This window comes from Onychomys torridus, chromosome 4 (genome assembly GCF_903995425.1).
Source record: "Onychomys torridus chromosome 4, mOncTor1.1, whole genome shotgun sequence".
Classification (NCBI taxonomy): Eukaryota; Metazoa; Chordata; class Mammalia; order Rodentia; family Cricetidae; genus Onychomys; species Onychomys torridus.
Window position 1 is genome coordinate 84,846,846 of NC_050446.1, and position 17,259 is coordinate 84,864,104.

A 17,259-nucleotide genomic window follows, 5' to 3' on the forward strand; every position below is an offset into this window, starting at 1 on the left:
ATGATGAATGAATAAACATCCAATGTGAGGCAGATATTCAGTCAGCTAAATCTGTAGCTGAAATGATTATTTCTCTAGATTAAAATCTAGTGGAGCAGAAAATGACCATTTAATGCAACATATATAGTGTCAGATGGGTGCACACACATAGATCATCACTGTGAACACAGAAAGAGGAGGGGTGCTCATTAGTGCAGATGCTCTCTAGTCAACTCTTGGCCCTGTTACTCTTTGAACTAGTTTAAAGTTTTTATTACCCTCATTTATTGCTGGGATTAAATAGGTCAACACTCAATCTCACTGATTCGTACAGTAAATGATGAAACAAGTGAAGACGGAAGAGTGGCCTGAGAGTGGGGGAAGAGGTTCAGGAAGAAGGACATTTGGTGGCAGTCAATTCTATATAGGGTTGATGGTAGAGCAGGTAAAATGTGGTGATGATGGATTATTTAATGACAGAGCAAATACAATGAGCTTAGTAGGTAGATAAAAACAGTCATAGATGGTATAAATGCCTATATCATCACAGACTCCCACATAGGTCAAGATTGGATTTGACTCACATCACGAGTTAGACAACTATGCTATGAGCATTTCCTGCTAATTAAAAAGAAAATCTCACATGTGTGAGTCTTGCTTTTGGCCAAAGTTTCATAAAAGCGTTCTCTGCACCAAACCAACTATATTTCTGGCACTATAAGAAAATTAAGTAAATGCCCAGTTCTCCTTGAGAAAACCAGCTCTGTACAGTTCTCTTGCTATGTGAAAGGCAAATCGATTTGAGAGGGATCTCACAGTTACCTGTGAGTTTTCACTTCTTGCAACATGTGCTTTTCAAACAAAGAGGGGATTCTAGTTATGGACTGAGAAGTTACAATCTGATGAAAGTGTATGGCAAAGAAAGGTTCAGCTATAAAAAAGGAATATGTAGTTGAGAGTAAATGATTTTTGGTGTGCAATGTTCTCAGTTTTCATTGCTGAAAAAAATGAAATATACTAGCTCATTGAAGAGATTTTCTTTAAGTTCTCTCTTTTTAAAAATCTCAGTTTTCAATAACAAATGTCATTAAATTCAAAGAGTAATATGAAATATGTTTAGCAACAAAGAGATAGGAAAAAAAGGATTCATTCACTTTGAAACTGTGGTGGTTTGGAAAAAAATGGTCCCCAAAGGGAGTAGCACTATTAGGAGGTGTGGCCTTATTGAAGTAGGTGTGGTCTTGTTGGAGGAAGTGTGTCATTGTGGAGGTGGGTTTTGAGGTCTCAGTGAGACTGTCTACTTCCTGTGCCAGCATATTAACATGTAGCAGCTCCTTCTTCAGTATCACGTCTGTCTCATGCCACCATGCTCCCCACCATGATGATAATGGACTAAACCTCTGAAACTATAAGTAGCCAGTTCAATTAAATGTTTCCCTTTATAAGATTTGCTGTGGTCATGGTGTCTCTTCACAGAAAAAGAAACCCTAAGACAGGAACTAATAAATAAAAATGAGAAATACATGGGTTCCTATATATGCTTGTACTATGTAGCATTTCTTTTTTCATTTTATCTCTGTCAGTTAAGTCTTGAGAAGTTTACAGCTCACAAAATAAAAAAGAATGATGATTATGTCAAATTTCATGTGGAAGTTAAAATATGATTACCTAAAAACTTTGTATTTTATTAAATTAAAGATAATTTAAATTTATTTTTTGGTGTACAGGGTCTGTATGTCATGCGTGTACCACAGTGCCCTGAAGACAGGCTATAATAAAAGAAAATCAAAGAGTAGGAGATATCTGTGGACTTGGAGGCACTTGTGATAGTATGTTACTTTAATCAAAAGCAGGCAGACAAACTCAAATTTAAACAATGAAAAGGAAAATCTTGCAGCAATCATCTGAAACCTGTAAAGGTCTTGAACTCATTTGTCTGGTTTGTCAATAGAGAATCAGCTTAGAGATGAATGGAATGGTATACTTGAACCCTATGTTGGAAAAAACTCATCTTTGCCTCTAGTCTATGGACCAAGCAGTATATGCAAACTATTTTTTACTTTGGCCTTTGACATCTCCTCTGTTGCTTAGCAATTTCAATGTCTAGCTCATTGTACTTTCCTGAATTCATCCTATTTTCTACTTCTGTGGTTTTCTGCATGTCCTTTCCTCTGTGGAATTTTCTTCTATCTGTGTCTGACCAACTATTCCCCAAAACTCAATGTGAATAACAACCTCTCATTTCTGCATATCCTTTGCTTTACATCATCATTAACCTTCAGCACAAGGTCTTAATGTACTTAATGTATTACATGTCCAGGCTTCCTTTTTCACCTTGGTATTTCCTTACACCTTGGTATTCCCTGCACAAAATAGGTATCAAATCTCTGTGCAGCTAAATGGCAGTCCATGAGGGAAAGATTGTTCTCCACATCTTCCTTTCAGTTTGGAGGGACAGTCTGGTCTTGTCCACAGCTGATTGTCATTTATCCTTTCATTTTGTATTTGGCAACCTGTGCCAAGAGGAAGAAAGTGGTATGCATCTGGACTCCAGATTTTCTAAGCACCGTAGCTCTTATCCCAAGGGAGAGTAGAGGAGGCACATTGCAATTAAGTCTAAAACCAAAGTGCTTTCACCAATTGAAAATCACTTTGTTTACATGCTTTGGAGTACTAATGTTTGAAGACACACATTGGAGCAGGGTATCAAGTTCTACAGGCAAAAAGCCATCCAACCAGGGCTCTGAAATGGCCCATCCATTTCTTCTTTTACCCATAACTGCACAGCTTGAGAATATATTTTAAAGATGAATCTTACTTTAAAGCATTAAAATTTTTTCCAGTGTCTACCTAGCAGCCAGTTTTCTTATGTTATTCATGTTCGCAAGCTCTCATTGTGACTGGCTTTTTCCACTACTTAATGGAGGATACTATCATTTCCATTTTGCTACTGCCTGATAATACTGAGGGATGTAAGCTATAAAAAACTTCACTTGTCAGGAAATATTAATGGAAGAGGTGTGGCCATTACTCTTCCCAAATTTAAAAGCTTAAGCTGTGGTAATAAAAATGTTGACTTCTACTTCCTGAAATGACACAGAGAAGAACTTGAGGGCAATGAAAGTAAAATCCAAATGGATTACAAAATTAGGGCAGAGTTAAAGAAAAAGAAGAATACCAGAAAACACATTTTGGACACTGCTATTTACCCAGACCATGGCTGTGAAATTGTGTTGTTGGAGACCCCCCAAAGAATCCAGAAACATACTCTTTGAAAGAAAGTAGCAAGAATAGTTTCCTCTGTATACTCATCTACCTCCAACCACCCAGCAGAGCTAGATAAAGGGGAATGGATCCTTGGTTCAGACATAACAGTGGAACAAATCCTAATCAGCTGTCACAGTGGTGAAACCAAGCCCTTAGAGGAATTTAATTCCTGACAAGACTGGTTGGTCTGTGCTTAAAGAGAAGAGGAAACTACAGTACCTTGTTAGTGAAAGCTGCCCGACAAGTTGATTGTTAAGTAACATCTCCACTTCCAGTGAACTGTTGTAATACTAGTTTAAAAATCCCAGACCATATCCCATGTGAGGTTTGAAAGAGTAAAGAAGAACCGCCTTTATTAAAAGACTTAGAGTTCCCCAAAGAGGTGGCACAGAATTCACCCAGGTGGTCATTTCCTGAAAGGGATGGTAGTCTGATAAATGTTGACAGTGGAAAAGAAGATTCAGGGAAATGTGCTGGGCTGGTGTGACTGTGGAAGTCGGGGTTCTGACAGACAGGCAAAACTCTTGTATATTAGAGTTTGCCTTTGACCTGCACAATCATGTGTAATGATCTGTAGAACAATATAAAAGGAATCAGAGACTTTCCCACCCCATACAACATTTCCACTTGGCCTGTATTATTGTGAATTTCTTAGAAATTTTATTTTAAATTACCCATTTATTTTCAGCATTTATTTTACCTATTATCTGGGAGATAACACCTCCACCCTTTGCCACTGAATCTGTCTTTTGGTTATCTCTAAACATATTTTGCTCACAGATCCTCTGAGACCCACATAAATGCTCTTCAGAGAAACAGGCATGCACACACAGTCATGTGCAAGCTTAATTCTGGTCTCATTGTTTCTCAGCTTTACTCACATAATCTCATGATAGATACCAGGGTAGGAATTTGTGCTTTGTTATTTTTTTGCTGTTCTGACTTTATACATTGTTAAGAATGACACGCTATCTCTGGTTTACTCTTCTCCTTTGCAAAGAGCACAGAGGGAACATCTTGGATCCCCAGCTTTAACTTCAGATGAGAAGGGCTCAAGCCCATTGTCCTTTCTCCTGCTAGTGCTTTAGAATGTCTCTGTTCTCCTTTTCAGTTTTGCCCAAATGATCTGTGTTACTAACACATTAATCCTTCCTCATAAACTACAATATTGTTTTAACGAAGATAGAAGGGCTTGAATTTTCTCCTGAGTAAATCCTTAGGAAGTGATATAAATACTGATTACATTGATTTGATCACTTTGTAATATATGTATGTATAAGATCACTAAACAATGTCCTGTAAATACACCCAGTTCAAATAATACTATTTCTCTTCAAGTAATTCCTACTACAAGATTTTAGTATAGACTGAAGATGATGGCAAAGTTACCTGGTAAAAACAATTCTTCTTGGAGTCTTGCTCTGGCCTGTTGGGAAAAGCATCTTTTCTTCAGCCAATTAGCTTCGAATTCACTGTAATGCTCATTGGGCCATGTGATATAAACCTTATAACACAGAAAGCAATTATCACCCATTTGTACATTGCACAGCTATACACTTCTGCCTTCTGAAGTTGCTTTTCTTTGGAATGTTATTTAAAATGATTAGAGAATTCAATTAAACGTTACTCTCCCTTTCCCCAACAAGTTGAAGTTCTACTTCTGGTGCCTAAGGTTGATGAGACAATGTGTAAGAAATAGAATTTTGCTAACCTGACCTTTTTGCTTTACATACTCTAAATATGTGATCCTCAAACATCCTATGAGAGGGCATGACTGCTCAGAGTGAGAACTAGGAACAGAGAACATAGGCTGAGAGGAGGACAGACTAATGGGGAAAGGATGGGTTTTCTGATCACATTTGTTCTTTGGGTGAGAATTTGGAAATAAGGAAGAAAGAAAGATGGTGGATGCCACATCTGGTTGATTTTGAGAGTGACGCTCTTAGGATATTACTTCTTACACACCTACTCACTAGTTTGGATAAATAATACCAATTAGTGTGATTTCTGAGTGAGTGCACGCTGCTAGACAGTATGATAAACATTTCCATTCAGATTAGCTCATTGAATTCTGACATGGATGTGAGCAAATTCTGTACTTTTGTAGTTTGGTGGAAGAGTAAATGTGAGTACCAGATGCACCATTTTTATTATATAAATTGAATGATTGTATTTCAAGGCTGCTACACATCAAAAGTAAATAAGACAATTTGCATATTTTATTAAAATGGTAGTAGTGAAAGGTAAAAAAAAATATACAATTTGAAGGGAAACCAGAGTATATCAGCAGGCTGTACTTATATATTTATATGTTCATATGTATATGTAACAATATTAAAGAGGAATAGGCCACCAGTTTGAGAGAGGGGGATAGAGGAGGGGTTGGAGGTAGGAAAGGTAAAAGCACAGGTGATATAATTAAATTTCAGTTAAAATAAACAGTATATGCATTAAAGAGAAAAAGTAAAGGAAAGCATTATAGTAATGATAGCAACAGCCGATTCTTCCACTAAATATGCCTACTCTGTACCAAGTGCTCTACAAACATGTCCATGGAAATGGCTTGTTCTATATATGGTAAGTTAAGGAAGATCGATTTACATTATTATAAACTAACCCCTTTATTTAACTCAAAAGAGAAGGGAAAGCTCACTAGAGATAATTACCTTTTTCCGGTCAAATGTCAAGTCTTTGATTCTAATGTTCACATCGAGAGCTTCCAGGAGAAGTTTTCGAGCTTTTGCAGAATGCAGGTAGCATTCAGAACACTGGCAGTTGTCTCTCAGCCATACTGCTGGGTAGAGGGACTCTGTTCCATCATGCCAGAAGATCTGCATCAGATGAGCCCCATCCACTGCTTCCGCCTTTAGGATGGCACAGTGCATATTTCTGGTCTTTGAAGATAAATTCTACCAGCTCCCTGCTATGACAAGTCAATGTTAAAAGTAATAGGCAGTCAGATTGGACCTGAACCTGACCTCTACAATAATGCAAGCGGACTCTGGCCTCTGCTATCTGCTCAGCAGTGTAAGCCTGCCATTTGACCAATGCTGGGACCTTTGTTCTGATTAGGGTATTTCACATGTTGTAAACAGAAACAGAGTGACTAGCTTGAAGATAAAAATGCCACACCAGAATCCAATGGAAAGAATTCCTTGTTCTTTTAGCAGAACTTTTAGATGTTAAAGTGAGAACCAATGATATCCCATTTATACAACTGTGTTTTCAGAAAAATTGTGGAAACATTGCTTGGCAAATGGAAAATGTAATGTTTGCCTCCTTGTTTTGATTTTTCAGTGCTGACCATTGGCCAGACAGGTACTCTTCTATTGAGCTTCAGCCCAGCTCACATCTCTGCTGCTCAACTGATGACAGCTCCACCCGGCTTTTGAAACACAGCATGCTTGCATGATTCTCAATGACTACCAAGGGACTTAATACAATTAATTTGCTTAAAGGTTAGCATGACTTGGAATATGGTGCTATTTCTGTTCTTTTTGTTTTGTTTTTTGAGACAGGGTTTCTATGTGCAGTTTTGGTGTCTGTCCTGGATCTTGCTCTGTAGTCCAGGCTGGCCTTGAACTCACAGAGATCCACCTGGCTCTGCCTCCCGAGTGCTGGGATTAAAGGCGTGTGCCACCACCACCCGGCTCTATTATTTTATTTTTACTTGCACAGTATATTTTCTCACTGGAATGTCAAAATACCAGAGTCCTTCCAAAAGCTTATTGGGTTTGTTTTCTGACATTATCTTCCTTTGCTCATTTGGAATGTCTTACTTTTATCCTGAGAGTTTATGGGGGAGTTTTATGTATGACTTCTTTTTATTACAAAATCCACCAAATTTATAGCAATGCAATAATTTCAGGAAAAGAAATAAAGTGAAAGAAAGGAGCTGTGCTACTTGCACTGTGCAATTCAGTGCCGACCCTTATTTCATATAGTGAGTATATACCTGACCTTCAGAAATGATACAGTGTTAGAGACTTAACTTTCTGTATATGTTTTTCTGAGATTCTCCACATGTGTACGAAGAGTAGAACTTAGTTAAAAACTTTACATGAAAGAACCAGGGTGTTTTAAGTGTTTTCATGGGATGATTGACACCTTTCTTTAACCATCCTAACAGAAGATGACAGGGAAGCAGAGATGGATGACACTGTTACCTTGTGATGACATGACCAAGACCCCCGTCACACAGTGCAGCGACTGCTCATACAACCTCTTCAATGTATTGGGAGCCAAAATAGCACCAGGGACTTAGCAAGCAAGGCAAAAGGACTTACTGAGTTTCTTGAAATTATAGGAATGTTTTGTAGTGTATTAAAATAAATGTACAGGCTTTTCATGGTATTTAAGTAATCAACTTTTAGGTGATTGTGTTGTATGTTATTTCACAAATCAAATAGCTCTGATGATTTCTTCTGATTATAGAGCTGAGTCAATGCAGGAAAGTTTGCTTTCTCTATTTAATTCAAGTACACTGGGATTACCTAGTCACTAAACGGGAGAGAGACAATTCACTAGGCCTCAAGTGCATATGCTTGCTTGGGAACTCATGCCCAAGTGTTTCTTAAATGCTAACGACAGAAGAGCATTACTATGCAAGCTATTCATTACAATTATAATTTAGTTTAAACTTGGGAAGTTAGCATATGAGTTTGAAGAGAGCTGTAGCATGTCTGGAACCAGCTCCGCTGTGGAATAGATAGCACACAGTGCTCCAGATGGGAGGTGGTGAATGCTGCAGGAATTGCCCCAGGCACAGTTTCAAAGAAGAGTGGTGATTCCAGTCAACAACTCTGAGATAGCACAATTAGACCTTTAAGTAACATATAACACAAAGACAAGAGAGAGAGAGAGAGAGAGAGAGAGAGAGAGAGAGAGAGAGAGAGACTAAAGAGATGGCTCAGTGGTTAAGAGTGCATACTGCTTTTGCAGAGGATCTTGGTTCAGTTCCTGGTACCCAAATAAGGTGGTTCATAACAACCTGTAACTCCAGCACCAGGGAACACAACAGCTCTGGCCTTTTCAGTAACTTGCACTCACTTACACATACCCACTCACAGACATACACACATACACATAATTAAAAATAAATTAAACTTTTATAAAAGAGGGAAATAACACAATTTTTAAAATCTCTGTAAGGAGTCACCACATAGTTTCTACAAACAGGCTGAAAGGCTGTTAGGTTTGTAGGGCACATATATTTTCTCTTTTCTATTCTTAATTTTTAAACCCCATTCAAAACATAACAGCTATTCTTAGCTCAGGACATGCATAAAAGTGGCCTGCAGGACATTTTTGGCCAAGAACAGTAGTGTAGCTGTCTTTTCTAAATTTGTTCTTTCTTTCAGTGAAGTGGTATGCAGTGATGCATTCAGTGCAGTAGTATGCAGTGATGCAGTCAGTGCAGTGGTATGCTTTGATGCATTCAATGCAGTGGTATGCTGTGATGCATTCAATGCAGTGGTATGCTGTGATGCTTTGATGCAGAAGACAGTGCTCTTTTATTTCCTTGGGTATGGAGCAAAAGTTAGTACTCGCATATAATAATATCATCTTTGTATACATGGATTAGAAGATACAAAGACAACCATGAAGTTCTATACCACAAGGGAAACTGAGAGGATTACAAAGTAAACAAAATAAACTTGGTGTCAAATGGTCTCAATATTTGTTAGAGAATGTCATTTAATTTACTCTGTGACTGATATTGCTTTATATGCCTCAATTGTAGCTTATTTTGCTTCCTCACTAATATAAAATTGATTTTTCAGTATAAACTTGGGGCATAGTTACACTTCTAGCTTTTTCTATTGCTGACATTAGCGTGTGTTATGTGAGTCTAGCCAGTGAAATATTTTGGCTATTTCCACATAGGAAATATTTGTTAAAAGAGATAGTAAGATTTCAGGATATAAAACCAGCATATGAATTTTCATAATGTAAGAGCACAGTCTTACTTACAATATCATCAATGAAAAGACTTGGGATTAATTTAACCAAGGAGATGAAATCTATACATTGAACTGTGAGACAACTGTGAAATTATTTGAAGGCAATTATAGCAAGTGGAAAGAAATAGCATGTACTCATGAGTTGGAAGAATCAATATTGTTAAAATGCCCATAGTACCAAAATTGATTTACAGATTCAGTGAAGTGTATGTAATAATGCCAATAACATGATTCAGAGCAATAGAAAAGTTGCTCTTGACATTTGTATAGCAGCACAGCAGTTTCTAAATAGTCAAAGCAAGCAACCAGCAAAGAGACACAAAACTGGAGGTGTCATGTCACATGATTTCATAATACATTGTAAAGCTATTGTGGCAAAAGTAACATAGCATTGATATGAAAATTGAAAAACTAGTGAGACCAGAAGTAAACCGATGTGTCTAATGTCAAAATAGTTTTGTAAAATTTCCAAGACACTCAATGAAGAACAACAGATGGCCTCTTCAATACTCTTGGGAGTGTTGGTTGTCCATATTTGGAAGACTGAAACTGGACTCTTCTTCCAGAACACAGATAAAACTCTTAGACTGAGACTAAGATTCAAAACTGTAAAGCTACTAGAATGGCATAAAATATTTGCAAATAATATGTCAGACAAGGGTCTACCAACCAAAATGTTTAAGAAGGCACACAATACAGCAGGAACAAATCAGTTTCCTTTAATAATAAGAAGACATGCATAGACATTTCTCAAAAGAAGACACAAATATTGCCAGTATGTATGTGAAAAAATGGGCAATTATGTTCAGAGACTACAAACCCAAACCACCATGAGAAATCTCTTGTCCTTATTACAGTCAACATGATAGAATGTCTTTAAGTGTTGGCAAAGATAAGAGAATGAAGAACACTGAGGGGGTATAAATCAGTACAGCTATTAAGCAAAATCATGTAGAATCTGCTTTTCAAACAAACAAACAAACAAATAAACAAACAAAAAACAAAACAAAACAAGAATTGAACTTCCTGTGATTCAGCTTTCCCACTGCTAGGTATATGTCTAGATAGTGTTCTCTGCTTTCAATTGCTGTGAAAAAGACCATGACCAAATGCAACTTGAAGAGAAAAGGGTTTATTTCATCTTACAGTCCATCATAAAGGTATGTCAGGGCAAGAACTCAAGGCAGGAACTGGAGCACAGCAATGGAGGAACACTGCTCACTGACTTGTACTCCATGGTTTGCTCTGCTTACTTAAAAAAAAAAATCTATCTCATAACTACATGCCTAGGTAGGCTGGGTCCTCCCACATCAATCAGTAATCAAGAAAATGCTCCACTGACTCGCTCAGCATCTTCTCAGTTGAAGTTCCATCTTCCCAGGTGACTCTAGCTCATGTGAACGCGGCAAACAGAGAGCCAGCAGATTGTATGTGTCACAATGTCAAAAGTTTGGACACTCTTGCATGGTAGTATTCTACCTTTAGAATAAAATTTTTTCTTGTTCTATCAACTAGGTTTCATGTGTGTTGGCATGTGTTCTAAACTTAGCTCATCTCTATTACATATTCATTAATATACTCATTTAAAATATTTATTTTTATTTATGTGTATGGCTGATGGTCATGTAGATCAGAAAGGAGCATTATATCCCTCAGAGCTGGAGCTACAGGTATTTGTGAGTTGTCTGATGTCAGGGTCCTGGGATGTAATTCCTGTCCTCAGGTAGAGCAGTAAGCCCTCTTATGTGCCAAGCCATATCTGAAGCTCCTGTTTAAGATTTTCTGATTGAAATGATAGTTATTCCATTTGGCATTTGAAACATTGTTACTTAATGGATACTCATGTAAGACAGATTTTTTTCCATCATGATGAACACGGTTTTTGGTTTCTGTACTTAAACATGGCGTTATGCCCCGATGTCAACTTCTTCAAAAACTGAGAAAATGCCCTGGTGGAGTGATCAGAACTGCAGACATCTGTGCCGACATGTAGTGATTTCACTCTAGCCTATTCTGAAAACTTTATCTATCTTTTTAAATTTTTTCCCTTCTCCTCCATTTAAACATTTGGGGTAAAGAGGTAAAACTGTGTTTCCAGTCAATAAAGAAACCTGAGCCTTGCCTGTAACCCATCTGATTAATTAATATATAACATGGGGAGAAAAGAGCCCTAGATATCAGTACTGTGCAGAATGGAGGATCCCGGGGGGAGTGCATGGGAGAATCACTAGGACTTTGGTTTTACTAAAATAAGACAATTTGGATGTCTATACAGGAACTTTGTAGGACATTTCTGCAATAACATAGTCTCCTTCTTAGATTCACAATGAATATAAATGATAATTCAAACAAAAACATGTTGAGATGGGCAACTCACTCCCTATTTTAACTTTTCTTGGCTAATTTTGAGTATTTACTGGGGTAAATATGAAGAATTGAAAAGAAAAAGGCCATTAGGGATCATAAAAATTTAAAAGAAAACTTCCTGAAAAGCCACAGGCTTGCTACACACAGGATTTGTTGACTTCTGTTTCTAGCTCACCCATCTTCCAATTGAACTTAGAAAAGCATTGTGGGAATTTGGTTAGTGACACATTATTATGTTTCCAAGAAGCAAAGGAAAACAGTAGACATTCTACTTGTGAAATGAAAATATTTATTTTATGCTTATTATTATTTTGGTTTTTGAAAAAAATTATTAGCTTATGAAGCATTACATTGGGCGTGGTGGGACAGAGCAGTCCTGCCTGGCCTGTAAAACAGCCCTGGGATCCTGGCAGCTTCTTATCTGATGGAGGAGTTTGCTCTCCACTCCACAGTGTTAGCATGTGTATGTTCCCTTCTTAATCATCTGCTGAAGTTTCCCTCTCCATGGTTAGGGACTTTACCTGGGAACTCTGTTTGGCATAACTAAGTTGTTTTTGACATGGTCCTCCTTTAGATATAGGTGTGAGTTTTGTCATTTTTCCTGTATCTTAATTTTATGTGTAGAACTTTATCATCAATTTCTCTTACTCTCTTTGGGAAAAAAAGGAAAAGAAAACAGCTGTGAAACATAGTTTGTGTACTGGTCTTAAAAAAAAAACAACAACAAAACACAAGTACTAGGACTCTTGGAGGCAGGAAGAAACCATCTGTGATGTCCCTGCTTTCAGTGCCCTGGTTAGATACAGAGCCTGGCAGGAAAATGGAGGCAAAGAGATCTTCTGCACCACACTCACTGTTAGTAGGTAAGATTACCTCAAACCTGTGTTCATTACTCTGATGTATACTCACTAGGTGAAAAATGTCTATTCTGAAAAAATAGAATACAGAAATCAAATACCTAATTTAAGGAATTGTCTCTAAAGATGTTTGACAGTATGATACAGGGATGTCATAGTAACCATATATAAAATTAGAACTGCAGGGTACTACTGTGACCACTAACTCCACAGAATATTTTAGTAGCATCAGACAAGAACATCATGAACACATCAACTGTCAATGTCTGTGAATTTCCATCTGTTCATTCTCAGGGTAATTTTGACATACTATTGCATCATGGAAAATTAATGTTTGTATCATCTTCCAGGGAATAATTTCAGTTTATTAACACGATACTATTAAAGCAGTGACTCATTCTCAAGTTCATTGCTTAGCCAACCTCACCATTTGACATTTTATTTTTGTTTTATATTTGTAGAAAAGGGTAGAAAAAGAGGTTTTACAGTTTTTGTTTTTTTCTAAACTTTATATCACTGAGACTTAAAAAATATTATTCATTTATAGGTCAATCTTTAAATCAAGCAGTTTGCATGTGGAAAAGTTACTACTGACTGGGTTGTGCTCATGATGCCTAAATAATATTAAAGCTTAATAACATTGGAGTATATACTCTCTCTAACTCATGATATCTGTTACCTACAGACTTTTAACTTAAGGGCTTTAAATTTGTCAAAATTTATTTTTAATTTTAACTTGCTTGAATAAAGTAGCTGAGGCACATGATCATTGCTGACTATATTCACATACAAATAATGAATTCTATGGAACCATAGGGGAAAAAACCACTTGGTGCTCTTGAAGAAGTTCACTGGTTTGCTTGCTATCTTGTTGAAAATTCCAAATTTCATTCAAAAACTTCCTTCATACTTGGTAAAAAGGAAATGTTATCTTCACCATAGTGGAGTTACCACAAGTCAATGAGAACTGAAATTATGAAGCCTCTTGTTTACTGATGTAATGAGAATACAAAAAAAATTTCTAAGTTCTTCAAACTACATCACACATTGATTATGAAAAATCTTATGTTTTAAATCTATTCAAATCACATACAATGTTTTTTCTTGAGCTGCATTCAGGGAACAAAGTAAAACTGCAGGCTGGCCTTAATTGACCAGCATTTTAAAAAAGTGTGCTCCTTTTGGCTCTTTTGGTTCCACAAAGGTCCAAGGAATAGTATGCATCGCCTTCCTTTGCCTGGATTGTGGATTATTCAAAGAACATTTCAAAAAATTTCATTAGAGCTTTTCTTCCATCACAGGCAATCAGCTTTGTAGACAGCGTTGTCTCTGTCCTCTCTACAGACATCCTAGATCAGTTTGGGGATTGCAAAGTAATTTGACAATCAGACTAAGCCAAATATAATTGGAAAAGACTAGCTGCCAAGAAGCAATCAGATCCACTACATTCCAGAAATCTAGCCTATTCCATGTGCCTGATGGTTCATCCTACTGCAGCCCACGGCTGTGAATGACATGTTCCTGGAGTTTGATGTAGATGTTCTTTTTCCCCCTGTCCACAGAGTTTAATCTAGGGGCTAGTCAATCATCAGAGTTGAGTCCAATTCATCTCTGTTATCAAATATTCTCTGGATACCAAAACATATAGAACATATCAAATAAAGGAAACCAGCTTAGGTCCTAGATATCCTTTGGGACAGAAACCTTCTTGCTCCAGACATATCTGCCTCCAGTTTCCACTATGTTGATGTGCTTTCCTTGGAAGCCACTGTACGCCTTGCTGCTCTGCTTTGACCCTGCCCCCAGACACAGCTGAGGTTGGCCAAAGAGGAATGCTAGCTTGATATGAAGGTGCAGTCACTTCCTCGATTGAACATTTAACAACAACAACAAATACAACAGCAACACTAAAACAAAGAGCTTTCATCGTCCACAGGGAAAGCAGTTAGCAAGAGAAAGTACTCTAACAGGTCTCCAGAAACCATAAATTCCCCATAGCTCAAGCAAAGCTTTGCCCCAGTTCTGAATCAACAGAGAAAGAGAAGCATTTCTCACCTGTCTTTTCTCCTGTGTCTGAGCCAGCTGTAGAAACAGGAACAAGCCAACAGGCGCTTTTACTTCGTTTCCACCTGTTCACAGTGACAGCTCTTCTATTGCAAAACTCCCTTGGAGAAGAAGCCTATGCATTTAGCAGGGAGGAGCTGTCGGCTCTCACCTGAGCACAGGCGCAGTAGCGTGTACTTGGTCATTGACTATTCCAACAGAAATGTTTTTAAGAGAGATCTTTGTACAGGTCTGCTCTGAAGGCTGGGATTGGCCTCCTTTTGCTAGATACTCTCTCTTTGTCCAGTTTTGTCTGGAGTAAACAGTAGCAGCTAGAGAGCCTCGGGCTCTTCTGAAGATACTTGGTTGCCCAGTGATTTGACTCACAACACAGAGCCCTTAGGGCAACAAAAGGGAAAATCCAGGGTGGGCCATATGCCAGGGATTCAGAACTTGGCTGACAAACATTTTACTTGAGGGAGGGCCTAGTACGCGGAGGATTTGTTGGACAGTTCCCAAGACCCAGTTCCTTACACTGTAGTCATTATGTTGAAACAGAATCTTTGAGTGGTAACTAAAATCTAGAAAGTGATCAGCAGTCCTCTGGCCTCCTCCCGCCAATGTCAGGCTTCCCAAGAAGGTACAATTCGTCCCAGCTTGCAACTTGTTGCTTCTTGTCTCAAGGACACAGTGATGAGAGACTGATATAAAAATAAACAAAAGCCTTAATCAAAGAGGGAAGTCATGCTGCCTAGCTCCCAGGTGACCTCTAGTATGGTAATGTCCCCCACAACCACCAGTGATGCTTTGTCAGCCGATTTCACAGTAAAATATCAACCGTGTCCTTGTCTCACCTCCTCTGTTTGACTTCCGTCTGCAAGTTAAGTTATTGATGCCCAGTGCCCTGGGTTCCGTTTTCACCCACAGAAGGAGGGTGTAGATGTGGGTGCAATTCTAAATGCTGTTAGCATTGAAAACCCCATGGGAGCAGAAGTTATAGAGATGCCAGAATCAATTAATTATGCCTTAATAATTCAAGACACAAATGAAAGAGACATAAGAGACTTTTACTTCATCTCTTGTGCTGTAGTGACTATTAGTGGCATAAATTAAGTAAACTCAGCTCCAGCTTAAAAAAAAGTTGTTAATACTAAAAGAGGCCAAGAAATTTGAAAAGGAGCAAGACAGGGTATATAGGAATGGTTAGAGGGAGGAAATGATGTAATTACAATCTCAAAGCATAAACAATTTTAAAAATATGGTATTAAAAATACCTATATATTAAAAAGTTGTTGAAAAATATTAAGTCACATGACCATGGCTTCTAACATTATGAGTAAATAAAAGAAACAACAGATTTATTAATAGGTAAAGCTTAAAATTTTTAAATAAAGAAGACAAGGTGGTGGTGGCATACACCTTTAATCCCAGCACTTGGGAGGCAGAGGCAGGCAGATCTCTATGATTTGGAGACCACCCTGGTCTTCCTAGTGAGATCCAGGACAGCCATGGCTGCACAAAGAAACTCTGTCTTGAAAAACAAAAATGGAAAAAAAAAATCAAAACCTAAAAACTTAAAGAATTAACTTCTATCAGTAGATAGGCAAATAAGTAAAATAAGCAGGCAAATGAAACATCACTCTTCCCTGGAAGGGTTCTCTTAAAGTAACCCTTGGACTTAATGATTTCATATCAGTTGGCTATACACCCAGTGGTACTGTTGCTGAGTCATGTAGCAGCTCTTTGTCTAATTTTTAAATCACCTGTATCCTGTTTACGTTAATAGTTGAACTTATTCACACCCTGCCTCCTAAAAATGTCCAACAGACCCCTTTTACCCACGTCTTTTCAAACACTTAGTTTTAAATCTTCTGGACAAACACCTCTAACAACATGAAATGATGTCATCTGTGGCTTAATTTTTACATCTTTAATTACTGGGCATTTTTGAAGCAATGTTCACCTGCCTAGTGCCCATTTGTATGTCTCCTTTTGATGAAATTCTATTTAAGTCTTTTCTCTCTATATTTAATCAGAGTATTTGTTTACTTGCTATTGAGTTGAGGTCATATATATTTTGCACATTAACCCTTAATTAGATATATATATATTGATCTAGTTCTCCTTTTGCTGTTGAGATAAATGCCATGACCACAAGCAACTTGGTTTATTTCGACATACACTTAAGGAAAAATTCATCATTGAGGGAAGTGAGGGCAGGAACTCAAGCAGAAAGCGTGGAGGAGTGCTGCCTGCTGGTTCATTCTGTGGCTCATGCTCAGCTAACTTTCTTCTACAGCCCAGGCCCACCTACCTTGGGATGGAACCACCCCATGGTTGCCTGGCCTTTGCACATCCCTTGTCAATCAGGATAATCTCTCAATGGCATGGTTTTCTAGTGTGCTTTCTATTGCTATAGTAAAATACTAACCAAAAGCAACTTGGGAAAGAAAGGGTTTATTTCACCTTACACTTACAGGTAACAACAGTCAGTCACCAAAAGAAACCAAAGCAGGAACTCAAGCAGGGAAGACACCTGCTAAAACAGACATCACTGAGGAACACTTCTTACTGGCTTGCTTTCATGGCTTGTTCAGCCTGTTTTCTTATAAAACCCAGGGCAACCTTCCTAGAGGTGGCAGCTCCCACTGTGGGCTAGATATTCCCATATGAACCATTAATCAAGAAAATTAAGACTTTGCCTAGAGACAGATCTGATGGGAGCATTTTCTCAGTTGAGAGTTCTCTTTCTGGATGACTAGCTTGAGTGAAATTGACAGAAA

At 37.9% G+C, this 17,259-nt stretch overlaps 1 protein-coding gene across 2 annotated transcripts in view; it reads right to left on the bottom strand.

Moving 5' to 3' along the window:
• Bbox1 (gamma-butyrobetaine hydroxylase 1) overlaps nt 1–14,849 on the bottom strand; it is a 48,163-nt gene extending 33,314 nt beyond the window's left edge. Inside the window, exons 1-3 of one of the 2 annotated variants that reach the window (XM_036186466.1) lie at nt 14,489–14,849; nt 5,913–6,166; nt 4,636–4,750 (exon numbers count right to left, since the gene is read on the bottom strand). In XM_036186466.1, the coding sequence (XP_036042359.1) occupies nt 4,636–4,750; nt 5,913–6,131 (334 nt within the window). In that variant the 5' untranslated portion in view covers nt 6,132–6,166; nt 14,489–14,849. Of the gene's footprint in view, nt 1–4,635; nt 4,751–5,912; nt 6,170–14,488 lie in introns of both variants that reach the window. The other variant, XM_036186465.1, reaches the window with a different exon arrangement.
• Between the last annotated feature and the right edge of the window lie 2,410 nt (nt 14,850–17,259).